This window comes from Micromys minutus (assembly GCF_963924665.1).
Source record: "Micromys minutus genome assembly, chromosome: 3".
In the NCBI taxonomy this organism is placed as follows: Eukaryota; Metazoa; Chordata; class Mammalia; order Rodentia; family Muridae; genus Micromys; species Micromys minutus.
The window spans coordinates 28,487,398-28,508,303 of NC_137972.1; the positions used below are offsets into that span (position 1 = coordinate 28,487,398).

General features: G+C 43.4%; 1 protein-coding gene across 4 annotated transcripts; it reads right to left on the reverse strand.

The window, feature by feature from the left end:
- Positions 1–280: 280 nt before the first annotated feature.
- Positions 281–19,850, reverse strand: HNRNPF (heterogeneous nuclear ribonucleoprotein F). 4 transcript variants are annotated; one of them, XM_080914826.1, is made up of 4 exons: positions 19,796–19,850; positions 7,872–8,003; positions 6,378–6,438; positions 281–2,196 (listed from the first exon to the last, which is right to left on the reverse strand). In XM_080914826.1, the coding sequence occupies exon 4, from the start codon at positions 2,145–2,147 to the stop codon at positions 900–902; it is 1,248 nt and encodes a 415-aa protein (XP_080770952.1). In that variant the 5' UTR covers positions 2,148–2,196; positions 6,378–6,438; positions 7,872–8,003; positions 19,796–19,850; the 3' UTR covers positions 281–899. The 4 variants fall into 4 exon arrangements, with proteins under 4 accessions (XP_080770952.1, XP_080770951.1, XP_080770954.1 ...); XM_080914825.1 differs by lacking the exon at positions 19,796–19,850 and adding an exon at positions 19,423–19,760; XM_080914828.1 differs by lacking the exon at positions 19,796–19,850 and adding an exon at positions 18,772–18,790.
- Positions 19,851–20,906: the final 1,056 nt, after the last annotated feature.

Here is a 20,906-nt window from a genome sequence, read left to right on the forward strand (position 1 = left end):
TAGTATATGTAAATTATATAGACTGTGCTTCCTTATGTAGTCACTGTATCTACAAGGCATTACCAGTTACTTTAAAAACTGTGGCCTACAACTCAGTATGTAGACCAGAATGGCCACCTTGAGCTCATCACCTTCAGCTCCCCAGTACTAGATTACAGGCCTGAGACAAGCCATCCAGCTACCACTATTTTCAACCCTCCCCCCAGAAGGTAATAGTGTTAGCAAGTCTTTCTCAACCACCCCATTTGCTGCCTTTTGCTGAGTAGATAAGCTGTGCCAGTCATTGTGAAAAAGTCTTTATTTTAAGAAAAAAATTTAGTTAACAAAAAATTTAACAAGTTTCACTTAGCAAAATACACCCAAAAGGAAATCACAGTACAAAGAAAGCTTTAAGTCAAGGCCTCACCAATTCCTACAGTATTAGTATTGTGTCTCAATTCTCAAAACTAACTTTGAAAAAGCTTAAACTTAACCTAAAGATTTTAAATGAAAATATAAACTAGAATGAACATGAGAAATGCTTCTCTTTTGCATCAGGGATCTAGCACCTTGAGTTCTCCAGAAAAGTACATGTCCCCAGTGTGTTCACTGTGGTGTGCTTAAAGATCCACTCAACATACTTAAACTACTTAACTCAGATAACATCACTCTTAATTATACTACCAAAAATGTTAATTGAGAAAAGCGGAAGAAAATAGTTTTAGTTTACTCAATATTACATGCTAGAAGAAAAGTTTGCATGAGAAACACTGAAGAGGTAATTTTTTTAATCCAGATTTCACAAACTCATGGTGCAAAGTGGGTCCCCCAGCTTCCTCTAGAGTTATAAACTGCTCTTGACTGCTTATTGGCTGCCTGTGAAATTTTCTGATTGAAATAACTCAAATGTTCCTACAATACTAATCATATCCACCCATGCTGTTCTGACCGCTGTAGCCGGCCCCGTAACAGCCACTCACTGACTGGCTCTCCAGGCCACTGTAAGTTGCCTGGGCAGCTGACACACCCATGCCCTGCATCACCTGGCTGCTATAAGCCCCATTGCTAGCCCCTGTTGTTGAATTCAGGAAGAGTTCTATGTATCTGTGCTGCATGTTGGCCCTGTCCTTGGACATAGCTGCCACTGCTTCTTCATGAGTAGCAAACTCAACATCAGCTTCTCCCGTCACTCTTCCATCGGGACCAATCTCAATATGAACTCTCACAGGGTTGAGTGGAGAGAAGAAGTTGTAAATGTCGTTCTCCGTTGCTTTGTAGGGCAGCCCTCTCATGTGGACGCAGTGACCGGTGGTGCTCTGCACTGTGAACTCGCTGTCTCCATATCTGTGGTCATACATTCCTGAGAGACAATAGCTGAGGTCTCTCCCAAACAGGTCAGTGGTGAAGCCATAGCCATCACTGAGGCCACTGTATTCTTCATAGCCCCCATAGCCTGCACTATAGGCACCAGACCTCATCCTATCCAGGCCTGCCTGTTTTACAATGCCAATGTACCTCCGGGCTGTGCCTGGCCTGTCATAAGGCCCAGGCCTCTGCACAGACATAAACTTCAGAGGTGGATCTGAGTATGACCTAACTTCCTCCTGACTGCTCTTGAACACTTCAATATACCTGTGCCCTATTCTCTCCTTGTGCTTCCCTAAAGCTTTCTCGGCTAACTCTTGTGAGGCAAACTGAACGAAGGCCTCCCCTGTAATCTTGCCTTCCGGGTCCACAGGTAGTGTGATCCCGTTTGGCACAATTTCCAACCCTGAGAAGAACTGAACGATTTCTTCCTTTGTGCATCCAAATGGGAGTCCCCGAAGCCTCACAAAGCCATCATTGGCACTGTCGGCGCTGTTTGGACCACTGTGCTTCAATACCCAATCCATCTCGGTTCTGTGTGACTTGAACACCTCAATATACCGGTGTCCCATGCTTTCCCTGTCTTTTTTCAGAGCCAATTTTACATCATCTTCTGACTCAAGTTCAACAAAAGCCTCACCACTCTGCCTGCCTTCTCTAGTATAAATGAAATGAACACCTGCGACCCCATCATGAATTGTGCAGTCGGAGAGGAAGTTTTGTACGTCCTCAATTGAGCAGGACCAGGGTAGGCCACGGAGTTTGACCACATAGCCTTCACCTCCCTCAGGGCCCAGCATCATGGACACTTGACAGGGCTGATGTCACACAAGCTTGGGCAATTTTTTGTAGCTGAAAGAGAGAAAAAAAAGACCTACTTTATACAACATTCATTTAATGCATAGTAAGGATATTCTTTAAATTCTGTTTTCCCCATAAGAATGAGTAAAAATAAAACACTACAATTAACTAGTTGATAGCCATTACTCCTTTCTCATAGGTATTGTTTTCTGTGAGTTCAAAGCCAATCTAGTTTACAAAGTGAAATCCCTAAAAAAGAATGCTGGCAAGGCTCCAAGTGAATCAGGTTCTAGGGCCGAACTCCCCCTTCTTTAAAACCACAATAAACAAACCCCCAAGTGGTGGCCTTTTAAAAGAAATGTTGCAAAAACAAAAAGACCAGGATGTGTTAACAGTTTTGTGGCAAAGCCTTTGCCTAATATTCCAGGATTGACTGAGCATCAAAACAAAGACCTATTACCACAAGAGGCCAAAATTATCAAGAAGCATAAATATACAACAGGTGGAAAGGGTACTAGGAAAGTAGTTCCACCTCTGCATGGGACTCTCAAAAATTAGGCCAAAGCTCTTCCCTCTTTTGTTCTCTTGGTATCTCCAGCACATATCCCTCCTCTTCCACTCCCCCTCACTTTCCACGTGTACATTCACTTACACACTTAAAATAAAATACATTTAAAAAAAAAAAAAAAAAAAGAGCCAGGCTCAGATGGTGGCAGCACACACTTAGTCCCAGCACTCGGGAAACAAGCAGTAAGTGGACTTATTTAACAAGTCCCAGGCCAGGCAGAGCTATATAACCATACCCTTTCTCAAAATATTAAAAAAATTAAATAGACAGCCGGTGAGTCAGGCAAAGCAATACACACTTGTAACCAGCATGTAAAGAAGATGTAGAGTTGATGGTCTGCTCTGCCTACCTAATTAAAATCCTAGACAACAGGAACCTCTCAGACTTTATTTTTAAGATTTAAGAAAAATTTTTACTCTCACATATTTAACCACTTGAGAAGAAAACATACCATTTTAATCCACATCATTAACTTTTAAAATACTGACATAACTTCTACTTACTTACCTGTGTCTACATGAGACCAGAGATAACAAGAATGCCACCCTGTCCCAACAATAGTGTGATGGTTCTAATGGTACTACAGTAGATGTCAACCCATTTTTAAATAAATTGCATACCTTGCCTATGGTCTCAAGTTAAAAATATACCACACACTCTTGAGAGCTGCGTGAGGAATGGCCTGTATAGTCTTGAAGTATAATTATATAGAAACAAACATGTAAGTTAAACTAAGTTGCAGAGTAGTTGTCCAACCCTAAGTTTTGTTGTTTTTTTTTTAACTGAAGTCTACGTATGGCAACACTCCATTATGGTGTCGCTATAATAAAGTTCTAGTAAATCTCCTTGCTCACTAAGAATCAGAGCACATGTATGCCTGTTAAAGTAATGGGTTGGATTATGATCCCAGAGTCAGGTAGGGGTTTGTGTAGCTGTTTTCAAATGCCTGTCCTGTCATGGAGGGATGGGTTCTGGTCCCAGATTTAGACCCAACCACCCTGTTGGAGATCTATATATACACCTACTATTAGCTATTAATCTTCCCGCTCAAGACTCCCTAGACACTGCTAGCAATATCTTACAAATATCTAGGTAAAAAAATCTATGTAAATCCAAATTATACCGTTTTTACAATAGCCTTTGTCCTTCAGCCTCCTCTTCATTTCACTCAGACTTGAACCTCCTGTTATTTTAGCCCCTTCCAATAAACTATGTGATTTTTTTTAACTGCACAACTAGGTAAATTCTACTAGACAGTCCATGGCTATAATGAAGTTCAGCTGTACCCAGAAGGCCCTGTTAAGAGTTTCTCATCTACAAGACATTTTGAAGCAGTCCATTTGTTTCTGAAGGGCTGACTTGTATCTTGTTTATTGGCTGCAACCCTAGACTCTACCCACTAGAGGGCAGGAGCACTCCTTACCCACCTTCCATAACCTATCAACCAGTCTCTGTAGTGAGGTGAACTGTTCTCAGGTTACTAATCAGGCCTCAAATACTACCTAGTTTGAACTGGTGGCAGTGCCTTATTGCCAACTAGATTCTCTGAAGACAAAAACAGTAAGACCCAAATTCAAAGTAAGTAAGTTCAATTTGAGATGACATAACTTAGTGAGGTCTGCTTCTAAAGGGTGTGTGTAAGTGCACGTGTGTCTCTAGAAGATCTAGGCCTGCAGTCCCAGTATCTGGGAAGAAGTAGCTCAAAGACCAGCCATTCTAAACTACCCTAGCTATCTCAAAACAAAACAGACACAACAAAAAAAAGCCGGTATGGACAATCCTATAAATCTACTACTGTTGGGCCACACCTTCAGATACCTGGGCAAATTTAGGTTGCTCTTTACTTCCAAAGAGACCAGGAATTCCCAAAGCAAAGCCACAATGTAAGTTTTGTGGAACTTATAAACAAGGATCTGAGCCTCATAAGAGATTATCAATCATTGTTTAATAAGGCCTTCTTTGGCCAGCTTTCCCTCTTGCTCCTTACAGATTCCCCCCTTTAATGTAGAATCTCCAAGGGCCCCTCTATTATCTCTTTTACTGTCAATAAAGTAAGTTCTTGCTAATGTCCTATCTTCATTCGCTGTCTCCAAAGAATTTAACCATTCCTTCCCGGAAATCCTCTCTAGATGTTCCAATCAGCTACCATTCACATAACTAGACTCGATCTTTGAAGGCCTTTCAACACACAAACCTTGGTACCACAAATGAACATGACATTCTCTACTTCTATTACCTTTTGTTTCACCCAAGTCTACAAGCTCAAAGAAACGAATTGATCCAACCACCTCACACGAACACACCATTCTAACCCACACAGGATCCCAACACTCATCCTTTCCTACTTGAAACAGTTTTTTTAGGATCTTCATATCCATTACAGGCTAACGTAGAAATTTAATTAACTGTCTCTACCCTGATATACGGTGGTACATGTGGTGGTGGTTCAGCATGCCTTAATCCTACATTTTACCAATTATACAAATGATCTTTAAAAAATGTTTACATTCCAATAACTCCACAATAAACTGAACCCACCTTAAGCAAAATATGCACTTGATGTGCAAGACCTAATCAAAATTAAAATCTAGACTAGCCCACCTTAAATGGGATCAGAAAATTTCTCTTAGCAAATACTCCACTGAGGTAGCTATACATACCCCCAGCCACTTTTAAATGATTCAATTGTACGTCTAGGTTGCCCAGGCTGACCATAAACTTAAGACCTTTTGCCTCACCACCTCCTGGTAGCTGGAATTTACAACCCTGTATCGCCACATGGCCTCTTTCAAATTCATCTCAGATTCCCATATTCCTAGTGTCTCTAACTAATGAAAACTTACTCCCTGCTACTCTATCATAATCTTAAGATTTCTCTAACTACAACTATAACCCAAATATGTCAATGCCCCACTTCTAAGTCCTATTTCCCACTGGTTATTAGGACAGAGATTGAACTAATGGAATCCTTGGATCCTATATTCTTACCTATAACCCATCCTTCTTTTCTCCTTCGTTCCCGTAATTTCCCCACTCTGTTCCCTAGAGGATTTGACACAGTAATTCTCCATCCAAATATCCTCTACTCAACCTTGTCCGGCTAAACCTCGATAATCCTCCAGGTCTAAGCTCCAACACCTTTCCAAATCATCGTCTCATTATCTACAACATGTCTGAGCTTCTACTTTCACTACACCTTTTTCTGTAATTTTAAAAGGTGTCTTCAAAACTACACTGGGACCCTACTTAGGACAGTTTTTTCCAGCATTTCCTCATCCTTAGCAGTGGGGACCGACTTCGGCAGGCCAAGGATTAGCAAGTGATTTACTGGCCATTTGGGGTCAGCACCTTCCTTCAGAGTATAGCAGCTTAGTCAAAGCTAAAAAACGTACAAGAAGCATAAAGGAACATGTACTTTATAAGCAGTTTCAGCAATGGGGCAAAAAAGAAAAAACTTTTCTGTAACAAGACAACATCCACAGCTCGCTTTCCTCAAATTAAAAACAAACAAACAAACAAACAAAAAAAAAACAAAAAACAAAAAATTTCCTCCACAGCTCTTTAGTAAGACTGAGTTTTTAGCCTCAAAAAAAAAAAAAAAAAAAAGCTAAACTTCGCTTAACAAATTAATGGACTTACAGTTACATATCTTTCAATAGCTTACCTTAAAGAACCACCACAGATGCCTTCTGTAGGAAACACTTAGTGGAAGATAACAAGTTTTCCTTTAAAAAACAAAACACAAAACCCAATTGGCCTCAGATTCCATGCATCACTGTACAAAAGGGGATCTCCTGGAAGCTGGGCTCAGAGCAAGCTAGCAGCCCAGAAAATAAATTATAGCCCTAGAACCAACATATTTAGGTTTCCAGGTTATTTGTGTTTTATCTTTTTGTGGGTAGAGGACACCAGCAAACAACCCATTTACTTAGCAGAGAACTAATTCAAACTTTATTTAAATTTTAAACGGAGAAGGGATGCAAGGGGTACTTTCTGAGACTTCAACCCTTTCACTAGCATAGGCACCCAGGCAACCTTGAATTTTCTCCGGAAATGCAGACTCCACTAAAACCCCTTGCTGAGAGGGGCAATGCTTTTCACTAATCATTATTAATACCCATGTGACAAAGGTTTCCCCAAAAGGTGAGGGTCCTGAGTTGAATACTATGACAAATTATGTATGCTGCATTCTTCATTTTGGAAACCTGGTAGCTTATTTTGCCTGTTGTCTTAATAGGGGTGATTGCATTTGCATTGTCTCATACTTTCTATGATTATTAAGATATTGGGGGTGGGTGATAAAATGTATTTTAAAACAAAATGGTTTTAAAGACCCTGAGAGGGGTTTCACTTCCAAGATTTTTATCCACATTCCTGTCCAAGTAATTCTAATGACTGAATACCCTTCTTTCAAACTTTTACTCCAATCTACTTCCAGCGTGATAGACAATACCCGCGGCCTCCCTGGAGACAGCAGCATAGGGTGTGCAGCTGGCAGCTAGACCTACATTAACCCACCACTGACACAAGACCTGTGAACATGTGAGCTGTGGAGCCATGCCCAGTAAAGAGCTGGTGGGATGATGGGTCTCATTAGAAGTTCTGTTCGAGCACCGAAATATTGCGTTTTAATTGCAAGACACGATACTGGAGCCATTTGCATCATTCTGCGTGACTTGCAAGGCCTACATTCGCTCTTAATTTCCACAATTTGAGCACTATTTAAAAAAAAAAAAAAAAAAGCAGGCTAAGACTGTTTTTCTAGCACGCTACCCGGTCAGTGATACTGGTTAAACTGGATTTTCCCTGCCTTCAGGTAGATCCAGGTAAGATAAACAAGTTGCGCCTTTTGAATCCTGGACTAGTTAAGTTTATCAACCGAACAAACAGGGCGGCTCAAGCACCACCCACCTAGTTCTTTTGTTCAGGCCCGCTCGGTGGGAGCCTTGCTGCGCACCCTCCTCTATGCATCTTTGTGTTCCAGGAAGTCGGAGTTTTCACTGAGAGCCCGCCCTCATCCTCCCTCCATTTTGTAATGAGTTTTAACCTCCAGACCGCTGGGAGCGCGTCCAGGCAGGTTCTTACTCAGAAAGTTCTACTCTTAAGACCACAAGAGCCGCGGCTTCAGAATTGCTGCCTTTTCCGCTCTAAAACTTACCTCGAGAGGAAGGTAGAAGTGATTTCTATTTCCAATAAGGAACGCGGCTTACGAACCCCAACTCCACCCGACGCCTTAAAAACGCAGAGTGCTCCGGGGAAAGTCCAGGTGCATCTTCTTTTTGTTCTTAACCTGAAATGGAAGTTCAAATGACCGGGGGCAAACGCTTTTTGTGCAAGCGGAGCCCCAGGAGACGAGCCTTTTGGCGGGAAGCGAGGCCGAGGGCAAGGTGACGCTGCTCCGCGGCCTTCGCCCGGTAGTCGACCGCGCCGCGCAGCGAGCGCCGGCCGGGCAGGAAGGTCCGCCCCGGGGCTTGCGCGGGCTCGGGCGGGAGCTTCCGGGCGGGGGTGGGGGGAGGGGAGGCTCCTGAGCCTTGGAGGGTGGGGGAGGGGAAGATTCAGAGGGCGGGGAAGAGGGCTGGAGTAAGAACTCGCGCAGGCCAAAGCGTGGAAAGGCTCGAAGATGGAAACTTCTAGGTGCTAGACCAAGTGCGCGGCCGGGAACCTGGGGCTCGGGCGGGAAGCGGGGCTCACCACGCCGAAACGGGCGTTCGGGTCCGGAGGCCGGGAAGCAGCAGCCGCGTGATCTACAGCGGCAGTCGGACTGGGGTCACGGGGTGCAGAGGAGGAAGTGCCCTGCCGGGCCCGCCAATATGTCACCAATGAGAAAAGCGTGCCTGCAGGTGTGGCCCGTGAACTGTGGGTTTGGCCGACGCCGGAAGTGGGGGAAGGAGGGAAAGGGGAAGACTCCTCGCTGAGTTATGGGTAAAGGAGCAAAGGAGCCACCTGAGCAAAGTCCAGGCTACCCGCTACAGTTGGGAAAGGGAACGCAGCGAAGCGTTTTGAAGACTCAGCCAAGTAAAACCAAATCACTTCAGACCACAGAATGGAAACCTGCCGACACCCAATACTTTTTTTTTTTACTTCACGGTGAACTCACGGATATTTTTTCCATGTTGAAAACATACCTTAAAAAAAAATCTCCCTTCAGACCTGGTGGCACGCCTTTAATCCCATCACTCAAGGAGCTTCCGCAGGGAAATCTAAAGTCCATGCAGTTGGTGAGCACTACTGAATTCCGGCCTTTTTTCACATAAATTAATGGGAGTATGGCGCATACCTTTAATTCCAGCACTCGGGAGGCAGAATGCAAGCCCATTGAGGCCTGCCTGGGCTAACACCCCCTTCTCCGCCGCCCTCGACTCCAAGAGGCCGACCACCAAGGTTTGGCTCTCCAGTACCCATATATCGTGGAAGGAATGCTTGACTTTTACATCTAAATTGGCCCTCATATATAAAAACAAACCTTATAAAATCTGTACCCATCAGAAAATCACAAATTTTAATTCAAAGCAATTAGAGAAGTGACTGGTTAATTTCAAGGCCTAGTTTTTGAGGGCCCAGAAAATGGGGAAAGGCACTAGCCACCCAGATAGACACCTGAGGGGAATACCACCCACAGGAGAGAAATGGCTAAAGTCCTTTGACCTAAGCGCCCTTTTTGAGGAAACCCCTGCACGCACTCCTATACACAATTCTTTGACTTCAAATAACTCCAGAGTAGTTTATACAAATACTGTTTAAAACTAAAGGGACATGATTTGAGAAATGAGCTAATCCTTCCGGTAAAGAGACTTGAAAAGGGCGCGCGGGGGTAGGAAGGGGGCGCCAAAACCAAAACGCATGTATCTATGTTTGATTTTTTTTTTTTTTTTGGAAACGGGCTCATGTAGCGGAAGGAGACTGATCTCCAATTAAAAATGTGAACTAAGCTGAGCTTAAACTCCCAAATTTTGCTTTTTGGAGCTTTTGATATCTTCCTGCTCCAGCCTCGTGAATGGGATGCTGTACATAAAACTGTAGCACATACATACATGTTATGTATATAAACCAGCACGTCTACTTCCCCTCCCACCCTCTTGACACAAATGAACACTGACCACAAATTTCTATTTGTACTGTCTGTGGGTGTTCCGAAAACATTGGAAAGATTGGAGCTGTTGATGGTGGTACTGCAGACACTTATTACCTCAACATTTGGGAAATTTTTTGAAAAGAGGGGAAGGAGGAAGGGGGGGGAGGATTCAAAGAAAACCATATGCACACCTTCCTGTTCTTCCAGAAGGCTGGATGGAATTTGGCTCCTATATACAGGTCAGGAAGCTCCTCTGGCTTCTGTGGGTACATTTCATTCATTGCTATGCACGGAAATATATTAACTAATAATGTTTTCAGACAAATCCTAAAACAGTGAGGTTTGCCTGGAAATTATCTAGTGTGTAGAAAAATATTCATCACAGAAAATCTGTTGGAGCTAAATGGCATTTTTAAAAATATTTGTAAGAATGCTACCAATCCCAAAGCCATCCTTTCTAAAAACTCAAATTTGAGTATGTTAGTTCAAGTTGTAAAACAGGCCTAACATGACTCAAACTAGGTTCTATCCCTACCAAACAAACCTAGTACGGTGACTGAGGAGTGCCTGTATGTGCCAAAGCACTTGAAGGCAGAAACTCAGAATCTCAAGTTTAGAGGTAAAGATGACTGTGGCAAAGCCTGACTACCTACCACCTGAAGCAAACATGGTGATGAGAATTGACTTCTACAAAGTTATTCTGACCTCACACAGGAGACAAAAATGAATAGGGGTTAAATAAAGGTGGCCAACGGGAGGCAGTGCCCAGCCTGGTCTACATAGCCAAAGCTACATTTGCAAGGTGCTGTTCTCGATAAGCAATTTAAGATCATCCCCTGGAATACTGAGTTCCAGCCCAGCCAGGGGTTACATGAGACCACCTATTAAAAACTACCTAATCTTAGGATTCTAAATTCAGTCATCAAAAGTTGATCATAAGGCGAAACAGCACCAAATGAAAACTTTCGGGCATGGTAAAATAGCTCCAAGTTTTACATGTATAAAGTCCTCTGTGAGGACCCCATGGCTGAGAAAGAAATCTGGGTGTTTCTTCCAAGAGCACTACCTAAGTCTCAACTGCTTAGGGCATCATATTACTTTACCTAAATATGTGTGGACTTTAGGTAGTTGAATGTAATACTTTATTCAATTAACTGGTTTATGCCTTAACAAGTATCACTACTGTTTAGTTTCTGTACTGTAAGGGAAAGATACAAGAAGAGATGTACACTGACAGAAAAGGTTAAATTTTGAGAAGGGTTGAGTGATATCACTGTAGAGACTGAAGCAGAAAAATGATTTCAAGTCAGCCTCAGCTATATACGAAGTCTGAGATGAACACAACTACATGAGGCTATAAAATCTAGTATGGTATTTATAAAGACTTATTTGTTTCATGCTTTTGAGTACACTATTTCTATCTTCAGACACCAGAAGAGGGCGCCAGATCCCATTACAGATGGTTGTGAGCCACCGTGTGGTTGCTGGGAATTGAACTCAGGTCCTCTGGAAGAACAGTCAGTGCTCTTAACCACTGAGCCAGCCCAAAACTCTTTTATACCACTACCTTCTTCCCTAGTCTTACAGATGTATCATCTCAGCTTTCACAAGGCTGATTAAGGAGATTATATCAAGGCCTGGCTAGACTACTCAATAGGTTCAAATCCAGCCTGAGCTACAAGAGACTGTCACAGTGCAATCAACAAAAAACACCTGGAGATTAAGAGGGGAAATAGACTAAAGAACAGGAAATGGTGATATATACACATACACAAACCACTAAAAAATATTGCGTACTTACTGAGCTACAGGAAACTAATTTTTAAAGATGTTATGGTGTCGTGTTTTAATTCCAGCAGTTGGAGGCCAGCTTGACAAGTTCCTGGTCATCCAGGACTAACTATGTAGTAGTGAGACCCTGTCTCAAAAAAACAAATATAAATGCTGGCAGTTATGCCAAGAGTTTATATAATGGGAATGGGAAAGACTGGCATAATTCTGCCTTCCTGGGATGACTCCAGTCAAACAAATTTAACTAAGAGATGCTTTAATTTAAAAAAAAAAGTGATAAATGAGTTCTGATCAGAGTTCCAAAAGAAAAAGTGACGGGCATGGTGACTGTTTTTTAATCCCAACACCAGGAAGGCATACAGGTCTGTTAAATTCAAGGCTAGTTGAGGCTACATGTCTAAGAATGGCATTTAGTCAAATAGGAATGTAGAAGTGACAAAATTCCATGTAGAAACAAAAAGCTATTGCTTAAAAATTAACTGTAAAGCCTTTATTCTCCTTTTTTCATATTGCTATTATTTCTTCTCTATGAACAATTTATTTTTAATCTTAGGAGACTTAAGTATATCCCTAGCCAGGATATCTTAGTTTTTACAAAATGTATTAAATGCATAAAGAATTTGGGATATAATTCTTTTTCTACCACTTAGACCTACTCTTTAGGAACTCTAAATAGTCCCAGGATGCCACTATATCTAAGCACAACCATATAGAAGTATTTCTTGGTTTTGAAATAAACTGGTTGCATGGCCTCAATTTTTTTTTTGGGGGGGGGCTATTTTTGAGACTGGACTGGAGTATTTAAGTTTGCCTGGAAGTTGTGTTGTGTGGCAGTCCTGGCTCTGCCTAAGTGCTGAGACCACAAGTATACAACCATAGCATTCATCATTTTAGCTTTATTTTCTAGAGTTAGGGAATGGAGTGGGATCACATCCAAGGCCTTGTACATTCTAGGCAAACACTTAAATCACTGAGGTAACTTTCAGTCCTATACTACTATTTCTTCCTGTCATGAAGCCACCTAGAAATAATAAAAAGTTTTAAGGTTTTAAGACATGTACCAACATATACAGATCAACTTAGTTTCTCAGAGATGGATCTAAACTGAGAAGTCTGACCCAGTGGGTACCACATTAAGTCTAATATACTGCTCTAAGAGATAGTGATGGTCAAGAAGCTATTAACATTCAAGTGCTACTCCAGTACTATGTATTTAACAAAGGTAAATCACAGCCTAGGAAAAAGTGAAGCTAATTAACTTACTATGCCTGCTTCCCTTAATGTTCATTTCACAAAGCCTGTATACTAAAATATATAAAAATGCTCTAAATACCAATCTGGATCTTTTAGGCTTACATTAAACTTAACCAAAGGGACAGACTTACAGAGTGTAGAACAATCATTACACTAAAACTATGGAATTTCTTCTGAGATCATGTCTCAGGTATCATAGGTCATCCCTCAAATGTGTTATGTAGCCAGTATTTGCCTTGAAAAAGTCCTTATCCTCCAACCTTCATCCCAAATAAAATTATAGGCATATACACTACCAACTGGCCTACTGCTACCTTCATGTCTTAAAAATTAATATAATAGTAACAATGGAAAATAAGACAAGTGTAGTCAAACTGATGTTTATGAAAATGTATTACTAGACCTGTCATCAATTGACTTGAAAATTCTATTAGATTGGTTGGTACCTCTCTCCCCATAGCAGAGAAATGCATGTGTTGTGAAAACTGCTAAACAAACTGAAAAGATAGGATAGACTCCCAGATCATGATCCGCATTTCCCTGTAACTCTTTCTAAGATGGTCAGTCATGAACTAAAATTATGTAGGTCCAGGATACCTGTGACTTGGGCCACAGGTCTCTGAACAGAGCTCCATACCATCTCAGAAAAAAAAAAAAGAGGGATTCCCCAGCAGACCACAGAACATTTCACCACGTATCCTGCAACTGGCTATAGAACCTCAATACACTGCTCTATGATAGCGATTAATAAAGATGTAAGAGAACAGAGCTAAGAAACATAAAAGTGTGGTAATAGCAGTGGCTCTAGCAGGAACAATTACCATACTTTAAATGTAGGCAGTTTCAGGGAACAAATGCCTAACACCACCATATTTTAAGGGAAAATTACAAAACCCAGCACTTAAAGATGCTCTACTATAGAATCAAATCTTCCTAATATTAAAAAGCATACCCTTTTAATTTTAAATTTTTATTTCAGGTGTATTTTGTGTGCACACATATTTTGTATACATGTTCCCACATTAGCCTGTAGCACATACATTCCTACAGATGGTTATTAGCCACCATATGGGTGCTGGGAATTGAATCAGGTTGTTCTTAACCTCTCCAGTCCCCTTTTACTTCATACTAAAAGTCTTGAGTATTTTTTCTGTAGGTATATAGCACGTGCTACTTGAAAAAAAAAATGTATCATTTGGATGTTGAGAATTAAACCCAGGTTCTAGGTGAGAGAAACAAATGTTCTTCAGGGGCTATACGATCTTTCCATTTCTAGTACCTGAATTTTTTTCTATCAAAATACTCTGGACTTTGAGTCCACTTTCCTGTCCTGGATATTGAGGTTATAAGAAAAGCTACTCCTGCCTCCAACTCAATTTTGCTAATTTTGAGTTGATACCAAGAACAATGGTCTTCCTAGAAAATTAAAGAAAAAACTTGAAAATAGTAGTTTCTGAAAATGTACTTTTTTGGGGGGTTGTTTTGTTTAAGATAGGGATGGTTTCTGTGTAGCTCTAGCTGCCCTGGAACTTTTGTAGGTGAGGCAGGCTTCAAACTCTGCTTTTCTAGTGCTCAAATTAAAAGATCCTGCCTGGCCCAGACCTTAAAACTTGCAGCTATCTTTTTTCCTCTGCCTCAAGAATGGGATTTCCCTCCCTAGTTTTTGACCCAGGGTTTCTATGAAGCTCTGGATGTCATGGAACGAACTCAAGAGATCCACTTGCTTCTTCTATCTCCCAAATGCTAGGCTTGGCAAATGCTGTGATTATGACTGGTCAAATTTGGAAGACATGTACATTTTCTATTGTCTTACAAACATGCCTGCATTGTTATTATCATAAAAACACCACAGAACCAATTGTGAAGAAAATCTCCTTCCCTAATCATTTTCTTGCCATCGTTTGTGTCTAAGAGAAAAAAAAAAAAAAAAAAAAACTAGCCAGCAGAAGACAAACTTCTGTTAGGCTGAATTTTTGTATTTTATTTCCCCTACACTCAAACTCAAGATTCACTAGCCCCTGCCTCCCTACAACACCTGGCTTTTAAAAAATTTTTTTATTTATTTTATAAAATAAAATTTGTCACATAATTTGTTTCTTGAGTATTCAGCTTTCTGGGGCGAGTTAGTATCCAAATTATCAGTGACTGCAACCACGTGTTCGTTGGGATTGGATTACCTCACCCAGGATGCTATTCTCTAGTTTCATCCATTTGCCTAGGAATTTCATAAAGTATTGTTTCTAATAGCTGAGTAGTACTCCATTTTGTATATATACCACATTTTCTGTATCCATTCCTCTGTTGAAAGACATCTGGGTTCTTTCCAGCTTCTGGCTATTATAAATAAGGCTATGAACATGGTGGAGCATGTGTCCTTATTATATGTTGGAGCATCTTTGGGGTATATGCCCAGAAGTGGAATACCTGGGTATATGCCCAGAAGTGGAATACCTGGGTCTTTAGGCAGTACACCTGGCTCTTTTTTTAAAAGATGGCTCCAGTCCCCCCCACCCCCAGTGTTAGGACCATGGATGGAGATGAGATACTTTACATCTAGTAGTTTATGTCTAAGTTTAAAAAAAGCAATTCTCACAAACCAAGGCTAGCCTGTATAGTTACAGCATATACCACTAAATATAACCTTCAATACTTGATCTTTAATCAAATGAAAAACTGATTATCTATCCATCTTCAGAATTAAATAGGTTTCATAGTATAATTTCAGTTAGGAAAGCAGATTTCAAGTCCTACAAAACCAATTCAAACCCAGTTTCAAAGTAGTTAACACCTTGGCCAAGTGAGCGCAATACCTTAACATTTTAACCATAACTCTAATCCCACCACTCAGGAGGCAACCATAGGTGAATTTGAGTTCCTGGTAAACTTAGGGCCATGGTAATGCCAGGTCTTTAAAACAAAAACAACAACAAAAACAACAACAACAACAACAAAAAAAACACCAATGGAAACACAATTGAAATGTGAAGTTGACGGTACATTACAAACTACACACAACACCCAGACTGTAATAGTAATCTTACATTGGAATCCCAGCTCCTGAAAGGCAGGATTACTTGGGAGTTCAAACAAACCTGGGCTACACAGGCTTCTCTCTGGGTGCATAGACATGATGACTTTAAAAAACACTTAACTAGTACCAAAGCTGAGATTTTAAAAACACACCGTGGCTTGGCTTGGAGACACCTTCTGCCTACTTACTAAAAGACAAAACGAACCTTTTTTGGATCCTGACTTAATCCTGAAGCTGCACATGGTGGCCTCATATCCTTCATGAGGCACTCCTGTACTCAAATCTTAGCAGTAGAAGGAATGACTAAGTCCCATCACTTGGGAGGCAGGGGCAGTCAAATCTTTAAATTCAAGGAAGATCTATGTGGTCTATGGAGTGAGTTCTAAGACAGCCAAGGCTACACAGAGAAACTCTATTGGAAAACGGGGGGGGGGGGGGGAGTGGTGTGCATCCTTTAGTCCATCACTGAAGAGACAGAACCAGAAGCATCTGAGTTTAAGGCCAGACGATCTAGAACCAGCTACAGGGAAGCTAGAGCTATAACAGCTAGAGCTTTTTTTCCCTCAAAAGCAAGTATACATACATACACACATACATACACACACACACACACATACATACAGTCTCTGACAGGGAGAACAGGCCTCAGTTCTATCCCAGAACCCACCAATAGCACAGTAGCTGTTCTCTGACCCCTGCATGTTACTGGTAGCATCTGCCCACCCCCACTCACTCGTGGGTGGGTAACTCAAAAGATCTAAAATTTATGGAAAATGAGTACATCTGCCTAGCATTTAAAGGCCCCACTTACAATCTCCAGCAATAGCTTTTGAAGGTTTATTTTGCCTGGAAATAAAGTATGGTGATCTTAAACTAAGTTCAATTCTTCCTCTGCTGTCAACCCCTAAGACAACAGAGACAGGACAAGTAGAGGAAGGCAGGCCCTGTTAAACCTAAGTCCCAGTTCTGAATGTATCCCTGGCAAGGGAATTCTACCAGCCTCCAATTTCTCATCTGTACCTTGAGCTTTATGCAGCCTTGCCTCGTCTTCAAACTTGCTCTGTAAACCAGGCTTAGCCAGTAACTCAGAAATCTGCCTGCTTTTGCCTCCTCAGTGCTACTGGTTAAAGGCCCTGCACCCCCTGGCTTATTCAAGGTTTTACTTAAAATATTTGGTAACACCACCTTTAAATGAAACCCGTTAAAAAGTACCCATTTAGTAGATGTGCTTCCTGGTTCATGCCTTTAATCCCAGCAATCTTCAGCATTGTGGAAGCAAAAGCATGTGGATCGCTTGAGCTTGAAGTTAGTCTGATCTTTTTATAGTGAGTTTTGGGTCAACCAATGCTTAATAGTGAGACTCTACCTCAAGAAACAAAAAGTAATCACTTTTGCATTTACTTTTAGAGTCAGTGTGTTCAACTCAAGCCCTATCTTTTTAAAAACTACAAAAACTGCCACGATACAGATGCATATGGCTGAAATACTGTGCCTGTCTGCCATGCCCATTAACTACAATGGGGTGTGTTTTTGTAATCCAAATAATGGAGCTGGGTGATCTGAATTCAGGGTCATCTTCAGTGGCTACATAAAAATTTGGAACTTGGAAAAAAAGGTTGACTGGTAAAAGTAATACTTTCTAGTGCTTGCAATAGCAACATCGGGGAGATAGTAAAGGCAGAAAGATCAAAATTCAAGCCAGGAATACTGTTAAATACCCTCTAAAGTTGCAGAACAGTTCCAACATTCAAGAGACAAAGGCAGGCAATCAGAGTTCTCAGGCTAGCCTGTTGTACATTGTTCCAGGAAACGACTAGAGAAGCTACAAATTCTACCGGAAATAGAAACTTACTACTTTAAAAGTGAAAGAATGTTTAGAATGCAAAACTCCACATTTTACTGTTTTTTTTATCTACCAGAAAATCTGCAGTATTTTTATTTTTACTAGAAAATTAACTATCTTTTGGGGGGAACGAAGGGGTTCAAGTAACCGTGGCTCTCCTGGTACTTGGTCTGTAGGATAGGCGGTTCTCTAACTCAAGAAACTGCTTTCGACCTCTGTGGGGAAAGTCCATTAATTACTACCCGGGCCTAAACCAACTCAAAAGTACTTCCAAATTTTTCAATGGATTAAACGCACTTTTTGCCTGACCTAGCTACCTGAGCCCTCAGTCTGAACACACAGAAGAACTGAACCATACATATTTTGACCTCCACTCTGAAGCACGAAGGAAAAAAAGGCTGAATAACGTATTAACTATTTCCAAATATCTTATGACTTGATCAATTAGAAGATTTTTAATTATTTAAATACTCAAAGGTCTGAGAGATAGATCAGGATAAGAACCCCATTAAATCCCCAGGACCCACTGCTGGAAGAATTCAAGTTGTCCAGCTTGGACACCAACACACAAATAAACATTAAGGGAGACAAAGCCCCCGCCCCAAAAAGAAACAATAAGTTCCGCAGACAAAAATAAAACTGCCCAGGCTCCGTCCGGAGACTGATTCCGCACAGCCACATGGCGGCCAACCGCGCTCGCTCCCTCCCTGCTCACACAGCAGCCCCAGTTGCAGGCTACAGCATGCTAGTAACTGGCAGATAAAGAGGCCTACTCGTTTGTTCCCAGGCTGGCAGGGGCAGAAAACCCCGACAAGGACGCTCCGTGGGTGTCTTATGAGCACGTGGGGCTGCCTCACCGCTATCAGCCGGACGCCTCGGGCCAGCGGCCGGCCGCGTCCGGAACGCTCGGGAGAGCACGCGCCGAGGGAAGGCCCGAGCAGGCCCACCTCAACTTTTCCCAGAAACCTATAGATCCGCAAACACAGCAAAAACTACACGGAGCTGAAGCAAACAGCGGAATAAGCTACTAGGCAAGGATTCCGCACCTCCAAACGCCAACACCATACCTCCAAAGGCCGGGACCAACGCAGACCGGTGCTCAGACTCCGGGCCGCCACGAGGAGGAAGCGAGGCCGTAGGCTCGGGCCGGGCGTGGGAGGTGGGCGGAGTCGTCCCGCCCAGTCTTGTGAAACTCTGGGCGCCTCGGGCCACGTGAGCGGCCGCTTTCCTTTCTCAAAATTGCAACTAAGGCCCGGGCCTGCCCGGGGACGGACTGGAGAGCGTGACTCGCGGCGGCTGAGAAACGCTTCACCCTCACTCCCAAATAGCCGGCCCAGGGAACCGCGGGACAGCAGCGCCTGGGGCTTAGGGGACGGCCCTCAGGAAAAGCCGCGCTTTCTCCGGGCGTGGGCCTCAGACGCCGTCTCCCGGGCCCCACACCTCAGCCCGCCTCTACCGAACTAACTCCAGACTTCAGTCCCCGTCCCCCCCGACTGCACACCTCAGTAACGCGGCCCAATCCCTGTCAGAAATCCTCTCACCTTCGGATCCCCACCCCAAACCCTCGCCACGCGGTCCCAAGCTGCTTGGGCAGTCTTGGCACGGCTAGAGGTGAGCGACTACGACCTCGGACTCGTTCTTTCGGAGTCCGAACCCCACGCCCGCGACCCAACGCCCGATGGGCCCAGTCGCCAGCGCACCCCGTTGGCGGCCCTCACCTCGGGCTTCTTGTCTCCACGCTCCCACTCACATCCGGAACCTCGCCGGCCCTCAGAGCACCTAGAGGAGGAGGGTGGAACCCCGGGGACTTGGCAGTTGTAGCTGAGGCAGTTGAGGCTTGTTTACTGTCACCATGGAAACCCCCACAGGCGCGCTCGCGGTGGAGCCTCCGCGGGGCGAGTCAACCGCGCGGCCGGCCTTGTCCTCAACTCCCGCCCGCCGAGCGCCCGCGGCGCTGCCGGAAGCCCTCCTGATCCCCGGTCCGATCCCCGCTCTGCCCACGCCCCGAGCACCCGGAAACAGTAGCCCGGGGAGCCCACTTTCCCTTCCCACAGCCGGCGTGACCGCGGGCTGGCCTTCCCCGAACCCCACCTTCAGGAAGACGAGGCGCAGTCCTCCTTCCACGACGGAGCCGGAAGGATGCAAGACGGTGATGGGGCGGAGTCTCAGGCAGCGGACATCCGGGCACGGGGCCGCCACGGCGCCATTCTGACGAGCGCAGAACGGAGCCTAGGATTGGCCGGGAGGACGAGGGGCGGGACTAGGGGGTGCGGACCCGCCTCCAAGTCCAGCAGAGGACAGTGACGGCGCAGGCGCAAACTTTCGGCGCCCCAAGCGGGGGTGGGGGGGGTGTAGCTGGGGGAGGGGGAAGGCGAACGGGGTGAGGGCAAGGTGGAGAGGTTGTCCATTAGAGAGCCTCAAGACCTGTGGGCTCTGGTAGGATGCTGGAACCTGCGCGCGCTTCTCTGCACTCCAAAAAGTGATCCCAAAGGATTCAATGGCCGCGTGCGGGAGGAAAACTAGAATGGTGTCTTATGTAAAAAGAAAGACTGCCTAAGGGCATCTCAGAGGCAGTCCTGAGGGATTTGTCTGAAGTTGCTCAAAGCCCCCAATCAGAGTTTTAAGTTCTAATTACCAACGCTGTCTGAATGCTGGGACAGATTTTCTTGATGTGTAATAATTTGGGAGGACTCTCCGTGAGATTTCGAGATACTTGCTAAGCCGAAGATTATTTTTGAAACTTCCAGAACCGCCTAGGCGGGCGTGGAGGCACGAGCTGATAATCTCTGCATGGAGAAGGCCGACACTGCATTGCAAGGTCGCAAACTGCTGTCTCTTAACACCAGAGAAATCACAAGGCTGTTCAGAATATAAGTCAACTATAATGACGAGGGAAACGTTTGTAAAAAGCACAGCAGACTCCAGGAAAAGGAAAAAAAAACTTTTAAAGGAAAACCGGTTCAAGAAGAAAAATATTTAGAGGCCAAATGATAAAAAAGCAGGCTACAGTAGTTAGATAAGTATTCTTGAGCACTAAACCCAGAACGTTATACTTAGTTTTACAAACTCTGTTCTCCACCTCTGGTGTGTTTTTTTGGTTTTGTTTTTTGTGCCTAGGATGTGGGGCGTTAAAATTGTTAAATTTGTGCCAGTTATCCCCGCACTTTCGAAAAAGTCGGAGGAGAGTCTGAGTATTGTGTTC

Bases quoted from the DNA above. Each gene is read 5' to 3' on its own strand.
- HNRNPF (XM_080914826.1), bottom strand. From the start codon at position 2,147: ATGATGCTGGGCCCTGAGGGAGGTGAAGGCTATGTGGTCAAACTCCGT.